At 45.3% G+C, this 12,554-nt stretch overlaps 1 protein-coding gene across 1 annotated transcript in view; it reads right to left on the bottom strand.

Moving 5' to 3' along the window:
• NEGR1 (neuronal growth regulator 1) overlaps window positions 1-12,554 on the bottom strand; it is a 2,727,005-nt gene that overhangs the window by 1,003,893 nt on the left and 1,710,558 nt on the right. The window contains exon 4 of the mRNA XM_069642755.1: window positions 975-1,106. Coding sequence (XP_069498856.1) covers window positions 975-1,106 — 132 coding nt within the window. The remainder of the gene's footprint in view (window positions 1-974; window positions 1,107-12,554) is intronic.

Genomic DNA, 12,554 nt, shown 5'->3' with positions numbered 1-12,554 from the left:
AATCTTTTTCAGAATACATACTTTGAATGTTGTTGGGGTCTGCTATGTTTCCCTTCGGATGTAGTATGCCTGAAATTGGGACCAGAATTATTTGTTCCATTACATGTTTCAATAGAGGAGAAACATAATTTATTTTGATCCGTAAGCAACATGGATAGTGAAAAACAAACGTTTTCCATAGGAAATCGAAATGCAATATGTGCATTACACATAACAACAAATCAATCAGTGCACCTGCCCCAGTGGTAAAGGAAAAATAGATACGACACGTGGTTTTACATATAGCAGTAAAATAAGCAACACAAGTGTCTAAAATAGGAATGGATGTTCAAAGAACATGCAAAGTGAAGAGTAAAACGGTGGGTCATTGGGGATTTGGACTAGTGGATGAAATAGCTGCTTCGAACCTGGAGGAAGCGGACTTCATTCCTGATGTCCTTCCATGTCCACATTGTGTGATCTTCGACAAATTACTTCAGCTCCCTGTTCTTCCCACTTTGAGCCCTAGAACGCAAGCTAATTGTTACGATGAACTATGGAGATTGGCATGGAACATGCAGCAATGGAGCAATGGAGAAAAAATCCGAAACAGGTTGCTGGGTGGCGTGAAAACTAAAAATGTTTACCCTGGTCAAGCATAGCACCATTGGCAAGGAGGGCAGCATATACATATTATAAATGCATTTTATAGGCAAGTGTTACATCAGAAGGACACATATATTAATAACTGTGTATTGAACCACCAAACTAATGTATGATACGTCTATATTGTCACTGTCTTTTAAGATGCATCATGAGTTTAAAGAAAATACTGTATGACAGCATGACTCTCCTCCCTCCTCATGGTTGAACTTACATGATATCTGATGGGTGCATAACTTCATTAGCGGTTTGAAACCCTCTTTTAGCAGTCTCTAGGATGTATTAATTGTCACTTCGACTCACTGCTTTTGGAATGAAATAATTTGACTTACAGCTCACTGTGACTTTAACTTTTCTCACATCTGGATGTGACACGTGATTCCCTGCTGAGCACTCATATTCCCCAGCCTGGTCTCGTGTGATTCCATAGATGTCCAGGTATTGCCCATTTCCAAATGGTTTTGCTAAAAAAGAAGGAAACACCAATGAGATCACATTTAAATGTCCTATCATATAGTTCCTAAATGTCGCATCATATAGCTCCCATTCAAAGAATGTCAGACGTCTCTCCACTATAATGAGCAATTCTTACTTTATTCAGCAGCATAAGAAGCAGGTGTGGGAAGCAATACCGTGCATGAATATGTGTAACCTTGTGTCACTTCATAATAGTACCTAATTAGCAGAAATGTCATACATGTGTGCAACTGGACCCTTGAACTAACATGTACATGTACGCAGACAATCTAGATCAAAGTAGATATGAAATATTCATTATTTTACCATGTGAAATATCCCAAGGCATCTTAACATGTGTGCATAGTGCTACAGGATACAACCAAAATGCAGTACACAATATTTCATCAGCAAATCCAAAAATGCACTGCTAGTCCGAATGTTCCAAACATTTTCCATGCAATCAAATCAAGAATATGCAGAACCTCCTTGCCTTGCCTACACATTTTACATTCAGTTATACTTACTTACTTACTGGCTTCTTCTTAAACGTGTAGCTAATGGGTAGATAATTACATCATACGATTGGTTTCACACATTTCTTGTCACAAAAGTCATTAATGCAGAAACACCTTATCTTTCACCCAGACACCTTTGTTTGCAGCTTGATTACACCTGTCGTTAGACTTTACGCAACACAGTTTGATTTGGCCTGTATTCGTTTCTTTTTCATTTTTTAAATTCTTACATTCCAGCAAAAGTCGATGCAGAATGTACTTGTGCCAGTTGAAGATATTAAACAATGACTTACATATGTGTGTTGTCTCAATATTAGGAACACTCTTTTGACATGTAGGACATGATTAAATATCATTTTAGGCTAAGAAAATAAAGTTTCAAACATAAATAAGAAATTTCAACGGTTTCTGATTTATATTTTTATTTATTTATTTATAATTTGTAAAACACATACTGCAAACCGAATTTCCTCTTGGTGCTAGCTAGATTGAGAGCCATTTGCTGGAGAATGAAGAGTAAGCGGGCAAGGAGGAAGTGGACATGCACGTGAATTGTGGGCGGTCTTAACTGCACCCCTGAATTGCTTGAGCGAAGCTATGGCTCTGAGGGAAAGTGGAAGGAAGTTCTAATGCTGCTGGGCAAAGACAAGAGCAGCCTCTGTCTCCCTCGAATCGAGAGTAGATTGGAATCCAAAGAGTGGAGCTCTCTTGGTGGATCAGGACTTACTCTGCAACTGTACCTCTCATGAATTCAATGATGACCACCCTGTTTCATAGCTTGGCTGTTTTATAGATTGGCATTCATGTATGTAGTTCCCTGCAATTGTACGCGCCTATAATTGCCCAAGAACCTATAACATGTCTCGCATTCCCTGATTTTGTGTCCACCCAATATGTAGCTCACTCAAACGTGGATATCTGCTTCTGTATTGCTGCTGGAATCTTGGAAGCACCTTGCAACTGTCACACTTACTATCCTGCATTCCCTGATGCTGATTACACTTAACATGTACTCCACAAGTCTTTCACCCGATTCCTTGACCTGGGAGGATGCCTATGATCCTGTACACCTTTGTTCCCCTACGCTCGCCCGGAACTCTCGCACCTTCACCACACCAACGGACAATGCAGCAAGCAGGGCATGCCTAAAGACTACTCCTCATGCACCTTCACTGAGTTTTCTCCTTCATCCTTACTCCATTTTAGCCTGCAACTGTTGTATAGCCTGTTTCATGTATATGCCCTGTGTGTCCTGAACCTAGCTTTCAGGCTATGTCCTATGTGTCCTTTTACAGAATTGGCTTTTCCGGGAAGTCCACTCACACAGATGTTGCTAAGTATACCTACTTGTACAACCAATGTAGTCCTCTGCACCATGAGGTGAAGCTTTTCCAGAATGTGCATTTCCAATCTATCGTTTGTCGTAACATGTATGCCTGGTCCTGCATACTGTAGACTGTGCTACCACACGTGTACTGTAAGTAGCACCAAGATGCCTTAGGGATTTGTGTGCTGCTACAATTGTAAAAATAAAATAAAATACAAATAAAAAAATAGGAGCAGATCTAGTTTCACAATTAGTTGGTTGGGGACAATCCCATGATTGTAAGTAAGTCACAATCTGATTTTGCGACTGAAATGTACTAGGAGTCAATTGACAATGTGTAGATGCATAAAGACAGACTGATGGTTTGTAGCTCAATAATGAGGCACGCAGCTGCATTTTGGACCTTTTGGAAATCAACAATTTGGTAAAATTGGAGGCATGTATAAAGATCATAGCAGTGACCAGCTACTATTGAGGAAAGCAGGTAAGAACCTTGTAGAGTTGCTTCATCTGGAAGAAACATTCTTGACAACAGTGTCTATTTGGCTATGCCGACAAGAGGACATCTAATTTCGATATTTACGGTACTAATTTTGGGAAGTTGGCACTGAGACAGAATTTGATGTCTTAAAGACTCAATGGCAGAACGTTATCCCTTTTCTCCAGCTATGCATTGGTAAATCTGCATGGCAGCTGCATACTAATGAAAAGAAGGTGGTTTGGATTGACGAGGTACGATTGATTTTTACTTGAATGTTAAATCTTGGCCTGCAGATCTAGCAAAAGACCTGTTAGGCGGAAACCTGTGCAGTTCCCTCTGGGACCACTGGAAAAGATTTAGGACTACAGGCGTTTGGCGGTGAACCCACTTGGTAGCAGTCTGTACCACACAGATTCACTTGGTAGCTGTGGCTGAGCAGTCAGACTTCTCTCAAGAAAAGTTGAGCAGTATGTGGAGTATACAAAATAGGGCAATTCTTCACAGCAAGACAAGCAAACACGCAACGAGGCTTAGTGTAAAGATATCAAGGTATTTATTTATAACACAACATCTATGGAAAACACTAAAGCAAATCACGGCAAACAAATCAAACACAATTACTCTACGAAGTAGAAAACGATCAATCCCCCTAGCAAAATATCGACAACTCTAGGTTCTACCGGTACCACTTATTTTCAGACAGAGGTGTATACCTCAACCTAGATGACACTCGAATTTTAGTTAGGAAGGGAGAGAAAAAGATAGACAGGTTATGAAATCAACACAGTTCAATCCTACGCGGATAAAATGCAAGGCAGGAAGGCAAGAATCGCAATAGATCATAAAGTTCAGAGGCCAGGCCCACTCGGAGAGAGGCAAGGCGCGATGTCCCGAAAAGTCTCTAGTGGAGATGCATTCAAGTCTTTATAGCAAATTGTTATCGGCAGATTGAACCAGTTCAGAACAAAGAATGAGCAAAGCTTGGAGGCGACACAGCGGAACGGAGAGGAATAAGACACCTCACTCGAACCGAACGAAAGGGAAGCCAGGCGGACACGGTACCTTGTTGTGGAGGGCAGCTCCGGCGGGGGCAGTTGTTCCTGGTGGTGGATGCACGTCGGGTCTTGGCCAAGAGTAAAGATGATCTCGTCATCGAAGGAAAGTAAAGTCCGGTGCACCACCAGGGAAGAGACCAGCCGCGGAGTGCTCTCCACCTTTTGGTCGTGGTACAGGGGTAGTGGCTATCAGGTTGCCGAGGTGCTCTGCACGGGCAATTCGACCACTGCATCCTGAGGTGAATAAAAAGCAAAGGGGACTGGTTGTTCCCACCAGTCAGGGGAAGAGACTCTCCGGCAGGGAGATCACCTCTGTCGTCGGGAAGTGGTGAGTCGGTTCAGCAGGGCTTCACCGGAGGTGTCGTCGTGCAGGTCGGCTCAGCGTTACCCTCGTCGGATTCTTAGGTCCTGTGGCGACTCCTCAAGATCCAGTCCCAAAAGCCCTGCTTTTATGCAGAAAACCCCCATTCATTCAGCCTAGCTGTCATTTCAGCAAAAGTCGATGCAAAAGTCGAATCAACACATGCTAAGTGGTGAGCGGGAAGGCTCACCACCTGGGACAATCACTCCAGAGTGCGACCGGAGTTGGCAAGGCAACTCGGTCAGGGTGCCTAAACCCCCCTCCCGCACCCCTGAGGTAACCCAGACAGAATGGCACCACTTTGGAGGGTCTCTGTCCAGAGGCCCGCCAAAAGTGGAACAAAGGGCTCAACCTTTGGTTTAGGAGTCACAGAGACAAACACAGACGCCATTTTAAAACCGAGTTCTGGCAGAAAATACCACTCGATAAACTTATTTAAGATAAGTAGATCGGTGGTACGTCAGAGATTAATGAGAAAAAGTATCAATCTCCAACAATGGGACGAATCCCATAGGGTTATGTTCGGGATCGAACATAACAAGTAGTTTCCACTGCCACCAGCCAAAACTCGACGAGGGGGGACAGGACAGTGCCCCCTCGAGTAACAGATCCAGGAGTAATCAAATTACCCCTACTAGTACGTCCACAATAAGATGGTTGGTACTAGTTCTATTAGTAAATTTAGGTCTAGTAAAGCCGATGGTGACTTTACATGCCCGGGGAGACAGTAGTCAGTCCCCGGGTATGGAGTCCATGGTGGGGGACCCGCTAGGGCCCCCCCGTGTTACGGCACGTAGGGTGCGGTGTAACACACATAGAAAAACATATGAGACCCTATGGAGTAAAAGACCCCATAGCCCATCGAACACATTGACATTTCAAAGGAATTACACACATACATGTCCAAGAGTGGGAGAAAAGAGTCTCACTCTTGGCAGGATGGAAAAAAACAAACTCCAGAAATCCAGCAAAGCTGCTGGGGGACACACTAGGTTAGGAAATTCAGCCTAAACAGAGAATTCTCCCTAACAAGACCTATCAAGGAATGGCACCCTCTCTGTTTGAATGAAATGAGGTCCTCGTTGTTTCATGTTTTAATTAAATGTCATGGTACGAGAAACATCATGAATGCTGCCTTGTGTCGCTTTGAACATGCTCAGGGCTGGCTGCAGACAGTGGATTTCTGGCACAGACTAACTTCTCAGCACGAGACACCTTTATCTTTCGAATTTATCAAAGTTTGGAAATGGTTAGATCTGTATAAAAGGGATAGGTTGGAACCGGTGCTTAGCTTAATTCTAGTTATTTTGTTAATAGTTTTCTTCTTTTACTGTATGTGTTATGTTGATATACTTATTTATGTAGCAACTGTGAATGAAAAGTTTGTTTAATGTGATAGGAAAAGTCAATGTTTTGACTATCACCTATTAATAATAATAATACAAAAAAAAAACTGTAAAGAAAATGCTGGAAGCTTGGGCTGCGCAGCACGGTGCAGAGTCATAATGGGAAATGGAATGACCTAATCTTATGCTCTGTTTTAGGTTTTCAATTGAAGAGGTGTACCAATTTATGGTCCCTACAACATATTGTAGTCTCTGTGAAAAGATGGAATGGTCGATGGTGTAGACACTAGCAAAGAGGTTGTGCAGGATTAACATGGTTAAGTTGCCAGAGTAAACCAGAGATGAAGCCTCAACCCACACAAAGACAAAAGCCGATTTTGTGCAGTGATAGGTGTTGAATCCATTATTCGGGGGGATCATTGCACACGTTTCCTTTAACATGTGTTTTAAGCTGGGGTTAGACACCTTTTTGGAGTCCTTTGACTGGTGAATGGAGTGTAGCAAGGGGTAAGAATCTTTTGGGATCTCTAGGGTGTGATGCGTATTTTTGTCTGTGACAAGAGAGTATTTCAGCAAGTTGGTGGCATGGAATGCTGACAAGGAGTGCTGCTGATGAACACAACACTGAATAAGAATGGCTACACAAATACATGCAATGGAAAAGGAATAGAGGGCCATGGCAGTCTTGAGATGGTCGAAGAGATGAGTAGGTTACACGTGTAGTGCAAGGAGACCAAATGGAAGTCAAAGGTAGGCAAAGAGGGGATACTGACTGGCATAATGGGGCAGAGGAAAATGGGAGTTTGCAGGGGGAGAAGTTGTGACATGTTTTAATAAAAAAAATGTAAATATTGTGGGTAAGTAGGGGGAGAGGTTGTGTCCTGATTCTTCAGAACCATTGAAGACACACAGGTTGGATAAAAGACTCAACCATTGGTATCATCTCCCACTTTAGATGGAACATGATCTCTTGTTATCAAACAAATGCATGACAGTCTCACCATTATGAAACATCTGTATCACTTTTCCATCTTCAACTCCATTGACTACCTGATGCTAATGAGAAGTGCACAGTCGTTACATTTGAGCGCTTTATTTGAACTGGTACCCCTCCTTTAAAAAACAAATTGATCATAAAAGTCATACTACTGCCATTCTTCCTCAGCCCGTAGTCTGTGATGCCCAATATGTTTCCACCATATCACCACTCATCTTCAATCTCTACATTTTGTCGTATGGCTTTCATACTCAGCTTCTTTCGATCCTCCTTCCATATGAAGGCTGATGACTCCAATAGCATGCTGTGGCGAGGCAGGATGCATGCACAAATTGACAATGAGCGCTAACTGGATAAAATTAAACCCTTCTAAAACAGAGGTCTGGTCCGATCTCTCTGAGCCTTCCCAGTAAGATACAGTGATCCACCTTATCGAAGGCTGCAGACATCTAGCATCAAGAAGATTGTCCCACACCGCTGCCAGTACAGTCTCTGTCCCCAAACCTGGGCGAAAACCGGATTGCAGGGGTTCCTGTACATATGCATCGTCAATTTACTTTTGGAACATCCAGGTCACAATCCTTTCTAGGATTTTAGCCAGCCAGGGGAGGCCTGCAACTGAGTGGTAATGTTTCAATTCCCCTCGATCCAGGTTAGGTTTTATCAAAAGGGGGGAAATCATCGCCTTTTTAGCACAGTCGGTACAACCCCACTTAGTAAAGACTTGTTAACAAAAGATGTCACAAAAGGTGCAATATCCTGCGCTAATCTTTTAGCCACCCTTTCAGGGATGAGAAATAGTAGGTAATTGGTGACTTTCACATTTTTCAAAAGACCTGCGACACACGCTTCCTTGTATGTTTGGATTTAGAGCCTTTTTCTGTTGGAACAATATGCTAACTACAGTACTTGTGTATACTATAGTCTGCGGCAATAGCAACCATCCCGAAAGGAGAAAACAATGAGTTGGTCCGCATGATTGCCATGGAGCTGATGTCCGTGGGCACAGGTTAGATAGAACTATCACTCAGTCATATAGTAAGTGTCAGTCTGCTGTGGAGTCTGCTCCTGTAGCTGAGTGACCATCCAAGCAGAACTCACAGTAAGCCGAGCAGTGGACCCTTGCAGCAGAACGGTTGTCTGAATCCCTTATCAGTGGGCATATGTTTCTTGTACCTCCCTATCCATGTGTTTCTTCTGGAGGGTGGGCTTGATCAGGAAGACTTCTGATCGATTAAAGACAGAGAGTGTCTCACTATAACCAATATACACTCCAGTATAAATGGAAGACAAATGGAGAGCAGACACGTGCACAGGGCAGAGCCTGTCACCTGCATTGGAATTGACAAATCAGCATGTTGTGAGGGTGGTGCTCACCCATGGCAACACGGAAGCGCGAATCAGCAAGCAGACCATGGATCCACATTGCCTCTAACCGACATGCTCTACAATGAAGACTCTTTTTGGCTGATAAAGATGAGTATTAACCAGGTACGATGTGTTTAGATTTTTGTTTTTGTTTACTCTTGTTTGGATAGCAAGAGGATTTTTAAAATATGCAGCACCCTAGCACAGCTTGACCCATAACACATGCCTGTGGATGTGTCTTTTTGTACGTGCAGCACCTCTATTAACGGCACACGACTCAGCACTACTTGTGCCATATTATTGGTAAGGAGGCATTTCTCTGCAAACCAGCCATTGTTGTTTTAGGACTGTCAGTTAGACCAAACATGCACCGATGCTGAGTAGCTGCATCTGTTCATTTGCAGATTGACCTGGAAGCATCCATGGTATTGCGCTAACTACCACTGCCCAGTATCCTCTGATAGCACACATGGCCACTGCATACCATTACATAAGAGTAGATTCACCTCACCTAGGGCAACCTTTTCTCCATGGTCCACCAGTAGGATCTCCACATGGGCAATATTGACTTTACTATCCACATATTTCACAAACACTTCCCTGTAGTAGCTATCATTACATTGCAGGGGTTGAAGAGGTGTATTGCCTCTAGTCACTGTGCAGTCTCTACCCCTCCTCTTGCCTTCCATGCTCTGTGTAATGCCCTTGTCTCTTACTTTATTTCAAACACCCAAGACATCCTGTCCACCCTCTCCTCCCTTCCCCTCCCCTATTCCCTCTCAGTCTATGCTTGCTGACCCTCCTTCATCCAACCCTCACCCTCCTTCTCGTCCTTTCCTCATTTCTCCCCTGATTAGGTCATTAGACAAGTCTGATGTATGAAAGCCTTGTCAAAACAGGTCCATCCCTGTTCCTCGAAAACCATCAAGGACCACATTGACATCCTCTCCCCTGCCCTTGCCGATCTTTGCAACCACTCCTTTGCCTCAGGATCTTTCCTCTCCCCTCTGAATCACATCCTCTTCTCAAGTAACCTACAGCTGATCCTTCTTGTCCAGCTAACTATTGCCAAATTTCTTTACTCCCTTTCTGTGCAAACTCCTGGAAAAGCTGGCCATCTCTCAGCTTAATCTGCATTCTGATTCTGTTGGCAGTCTCCATGACCACCAGCCTGGCTTCAGAGCTGCCAGAAACACTGAAACTGCTCTCCTGAACATCTGTGATGATCTGCTCTGCATCCTTGACTCTAACATTCCCTCTGTCCTCATCCTACATGATCTCTCTTCTGCCTTTGACACAGTCAACCATACCATACCATCCTGCTCAACCATCTCTGTGATAACCTGGGTTCTGGATCAGGACTGGCTGACCTCTTTCCTCTCTGATCGACCCTCCCAGGTCCAACTTGTGTCCTTCCTTTCATCTATCTCCCTCTCAACCTGTGGTGTTCCCCAGGGCTCTAACCTCTCGCCCTGGCTTTTCAACCAATACCTGGCAACTCTCTGCTACTGCATTGACATTTTCTGCTCAAATTTCCAGTGCTATGCTGATGACACTCAACTCATTGGTGTGCTGCGAATGACCTTTGTCTGAATGTCAGCAAGACGTAGATGTCATGATGCCTACCCCCGGGGAACCAGACCAGGTCCAGCAACCCCGGAAGCAGGCATCAAGTTATTTTGAGCAAGCCCAAAAACCCCTGCTAGGGGTTGTTTGGATGCGGTCCTGGCGCCTGTGGCGCCAGGCTCATAGAGGAGAACTTACCTGATGCAGACCATGCTACAAGCTTACCTGATGCAGACCATGCTGCAGAGCTCCAAGCCAAATGAGGCTTGGCAGGGACTATTTTACCTAGGGACTATTTTTTACTCGGGTGGAGCTGGGGGGAATAGTTACCTGGGACTACTTTGGAGGCTATTTAAACCACGCCCGAAGAGCAGCACACGCTTCGCGTTACTCTGCATCCAGCAGCGTAACGCTCACTGTGTCTGCAAGCCTGCATCCAGTCTTCTCCCACGCCCGCCTCGAGTCTGCAGCTCCTAGAAAAAGGGAGGAACAGAAGGAGAAGAGGTTAGAATAAGAGCAAAACCTTCGATCCTTACCTGAATTCCGGATCCACCGCGCCTTCGAGCTGGAAGAAAGAAGCATTTTACGCGCGCCGCCTCGCCTGCTGCAGCGCCTCGCTGAACTCACCGGCCTTCGCAAAATCCTCATGATCCACTGCATCCTTCTGCACGTTCCTGCCGCACTCTGGCACCTAAAGGGAACACAAGAACAGCAAAGGTGAGCCAAGGGAATAAACAGAGGCAATAGTAACTACCCCCATAGACTTACCTGATTACCGCCGGGGGTACTATTCCTCTTCACGGGTCGGCGCAGTCTCTATTGCATCCTCGCCGTACCCCGGCCCCTAAGGGGAACAACAGGACAACAAGGTGAGATGAAGGGACAAACAAGGGGAACTCTTCTCACCACAATAGACTTACCTAATTTTACCGCCGGAAGCATTATTCCCCGAACTTCATATTTTCTCTCCACACCTGAATAAGGGAGCAAGCCACAGGTTACATTCTGGCCTTATTTTATTGAACTGTGAAGGATAAGTCAAATCCTTACATGAACTTCGTCAGCTACCACGAGGAACTCTTCGCTGGGGTCAAGCTGCAAACTGCAAGGAATCCGACAAGAGTGAAAGTCAGACATGTGAACTCTTATGAACTACATACTTCTCGGAGTCAATATTGTTCTGGAACTCACCAATTCCTTTGAGCCAGTGAAGCAACTGGTTATCAACGCGCCCCTGCGCTCAATGCATGATGGAGAGCTCATCTTTTCAAACCATCAGGTGAGACTATAAGAGGGGACATCAAAGGTGATCTGTGGGGAGAACAGCGGGGGCGGGGGGATTTACGCTCAACCCCACGGGTGGTTAATTCCCTTTCTCCATTTACAGAAGAATATTCCTACGGGCCAAGCAAACGAAGCTAGGTGGGCCAGTCCAGTCCGTCATCTCGGCCCTACGCATCACATTGGTGGAGACCGCAGCTGTCCAGTTCAGACCGACGCCTCTGTGGGAGCCAGGTGAGCATAACAGTAGATCCTCCTCATCGGCACACCTTCGCCATCCTTTCACCTCACTTTCCAGTCAGCCTCCCTTGGCCCGCCTTCTACCCCCACCTGTGAGGCTAAGAACCTCGGGTTATTTTGACTCCATACTTTTCTTCTCTGCCCACATCTCTGATGTCTCTAAAAAGTCAAACTTTGCACTGCACCTCCTCAGAGGTACTTTGTCTTTCCTCTCCTTCCCCCAGAAGCTTGCTGTCTCCCAAGCTCTGGTTCTCTCTAGGTTGGACTATTGTAACAGCCTCTTTCTAGAACTATCTGCCTCTACCCTCCGCCCTGTGCAACTAATTCAGAACAGGACTGAGAGACCTGTCCTTAGCCTCAAGTCCTGGGATCGTGTCTCTCCAGCTCTGAAATCTCTCCATTGGCTCCCAATTAAAAAACCTCTGCATTGTCCACAAGGCTTTCTGGGGCCTGTGTCCAACATACCTTCAGCTATCCCTCCGCAAATACCCCCCCTCTCGAGCTCTTCGCTCCACTACCTCTAACTCCCTCAGGGTCAGTCGTTTTTAAGCTGTGGGTAGATCTCTGTCTTCGGCTGGGGCCTCCCTCTGGAACAACCTCCCTGCCACTCTAAAACTTGAGGAGAACCGTCTCCAGTTCTGGAAGTACCTCAAGACATTCCTCCTTGCTTCTGCCTTCACTCCCCCTCTCCCCTGCTCATCTGTTCTCTCTTGGCACTATTCACCTGGCCACCCTCTGTCCCCTGGGCCCAGGTACCTGCTCACCCTGCCACCCTCCTGCACTGCCTCCTGGCCACCCCTTGCACTGGGGACTGTATCTGTCCCCATACAGCCACCCACACCCTCTTTTTTTCTGTTGTCGCGTGTTTAATCTTTGGGGCTGAGCCTAGACTGCTGAATATGTACTGGACTAAGCT

This window comes from Ambystoma mexicanum, chromosome 1q (assembly GCF_040938575.1).
Source record: "Ambystoma mexicanum isolate Mex_15411 chromosome 1q, UKY_AmexF1_1, whole genome shotgun sequence".
In the NCBI taxonomy this organism is placed as follows: domain Eukaryota; kingdom Metazoa; phylum Chordata; class Amphibia; order Caudata; family Ambystomatidae; genus Ambystoma; species Ambystoma mexicanum.
This window is presented reverse-complemented; position numbering and strand designations above follow the sequence as displayed.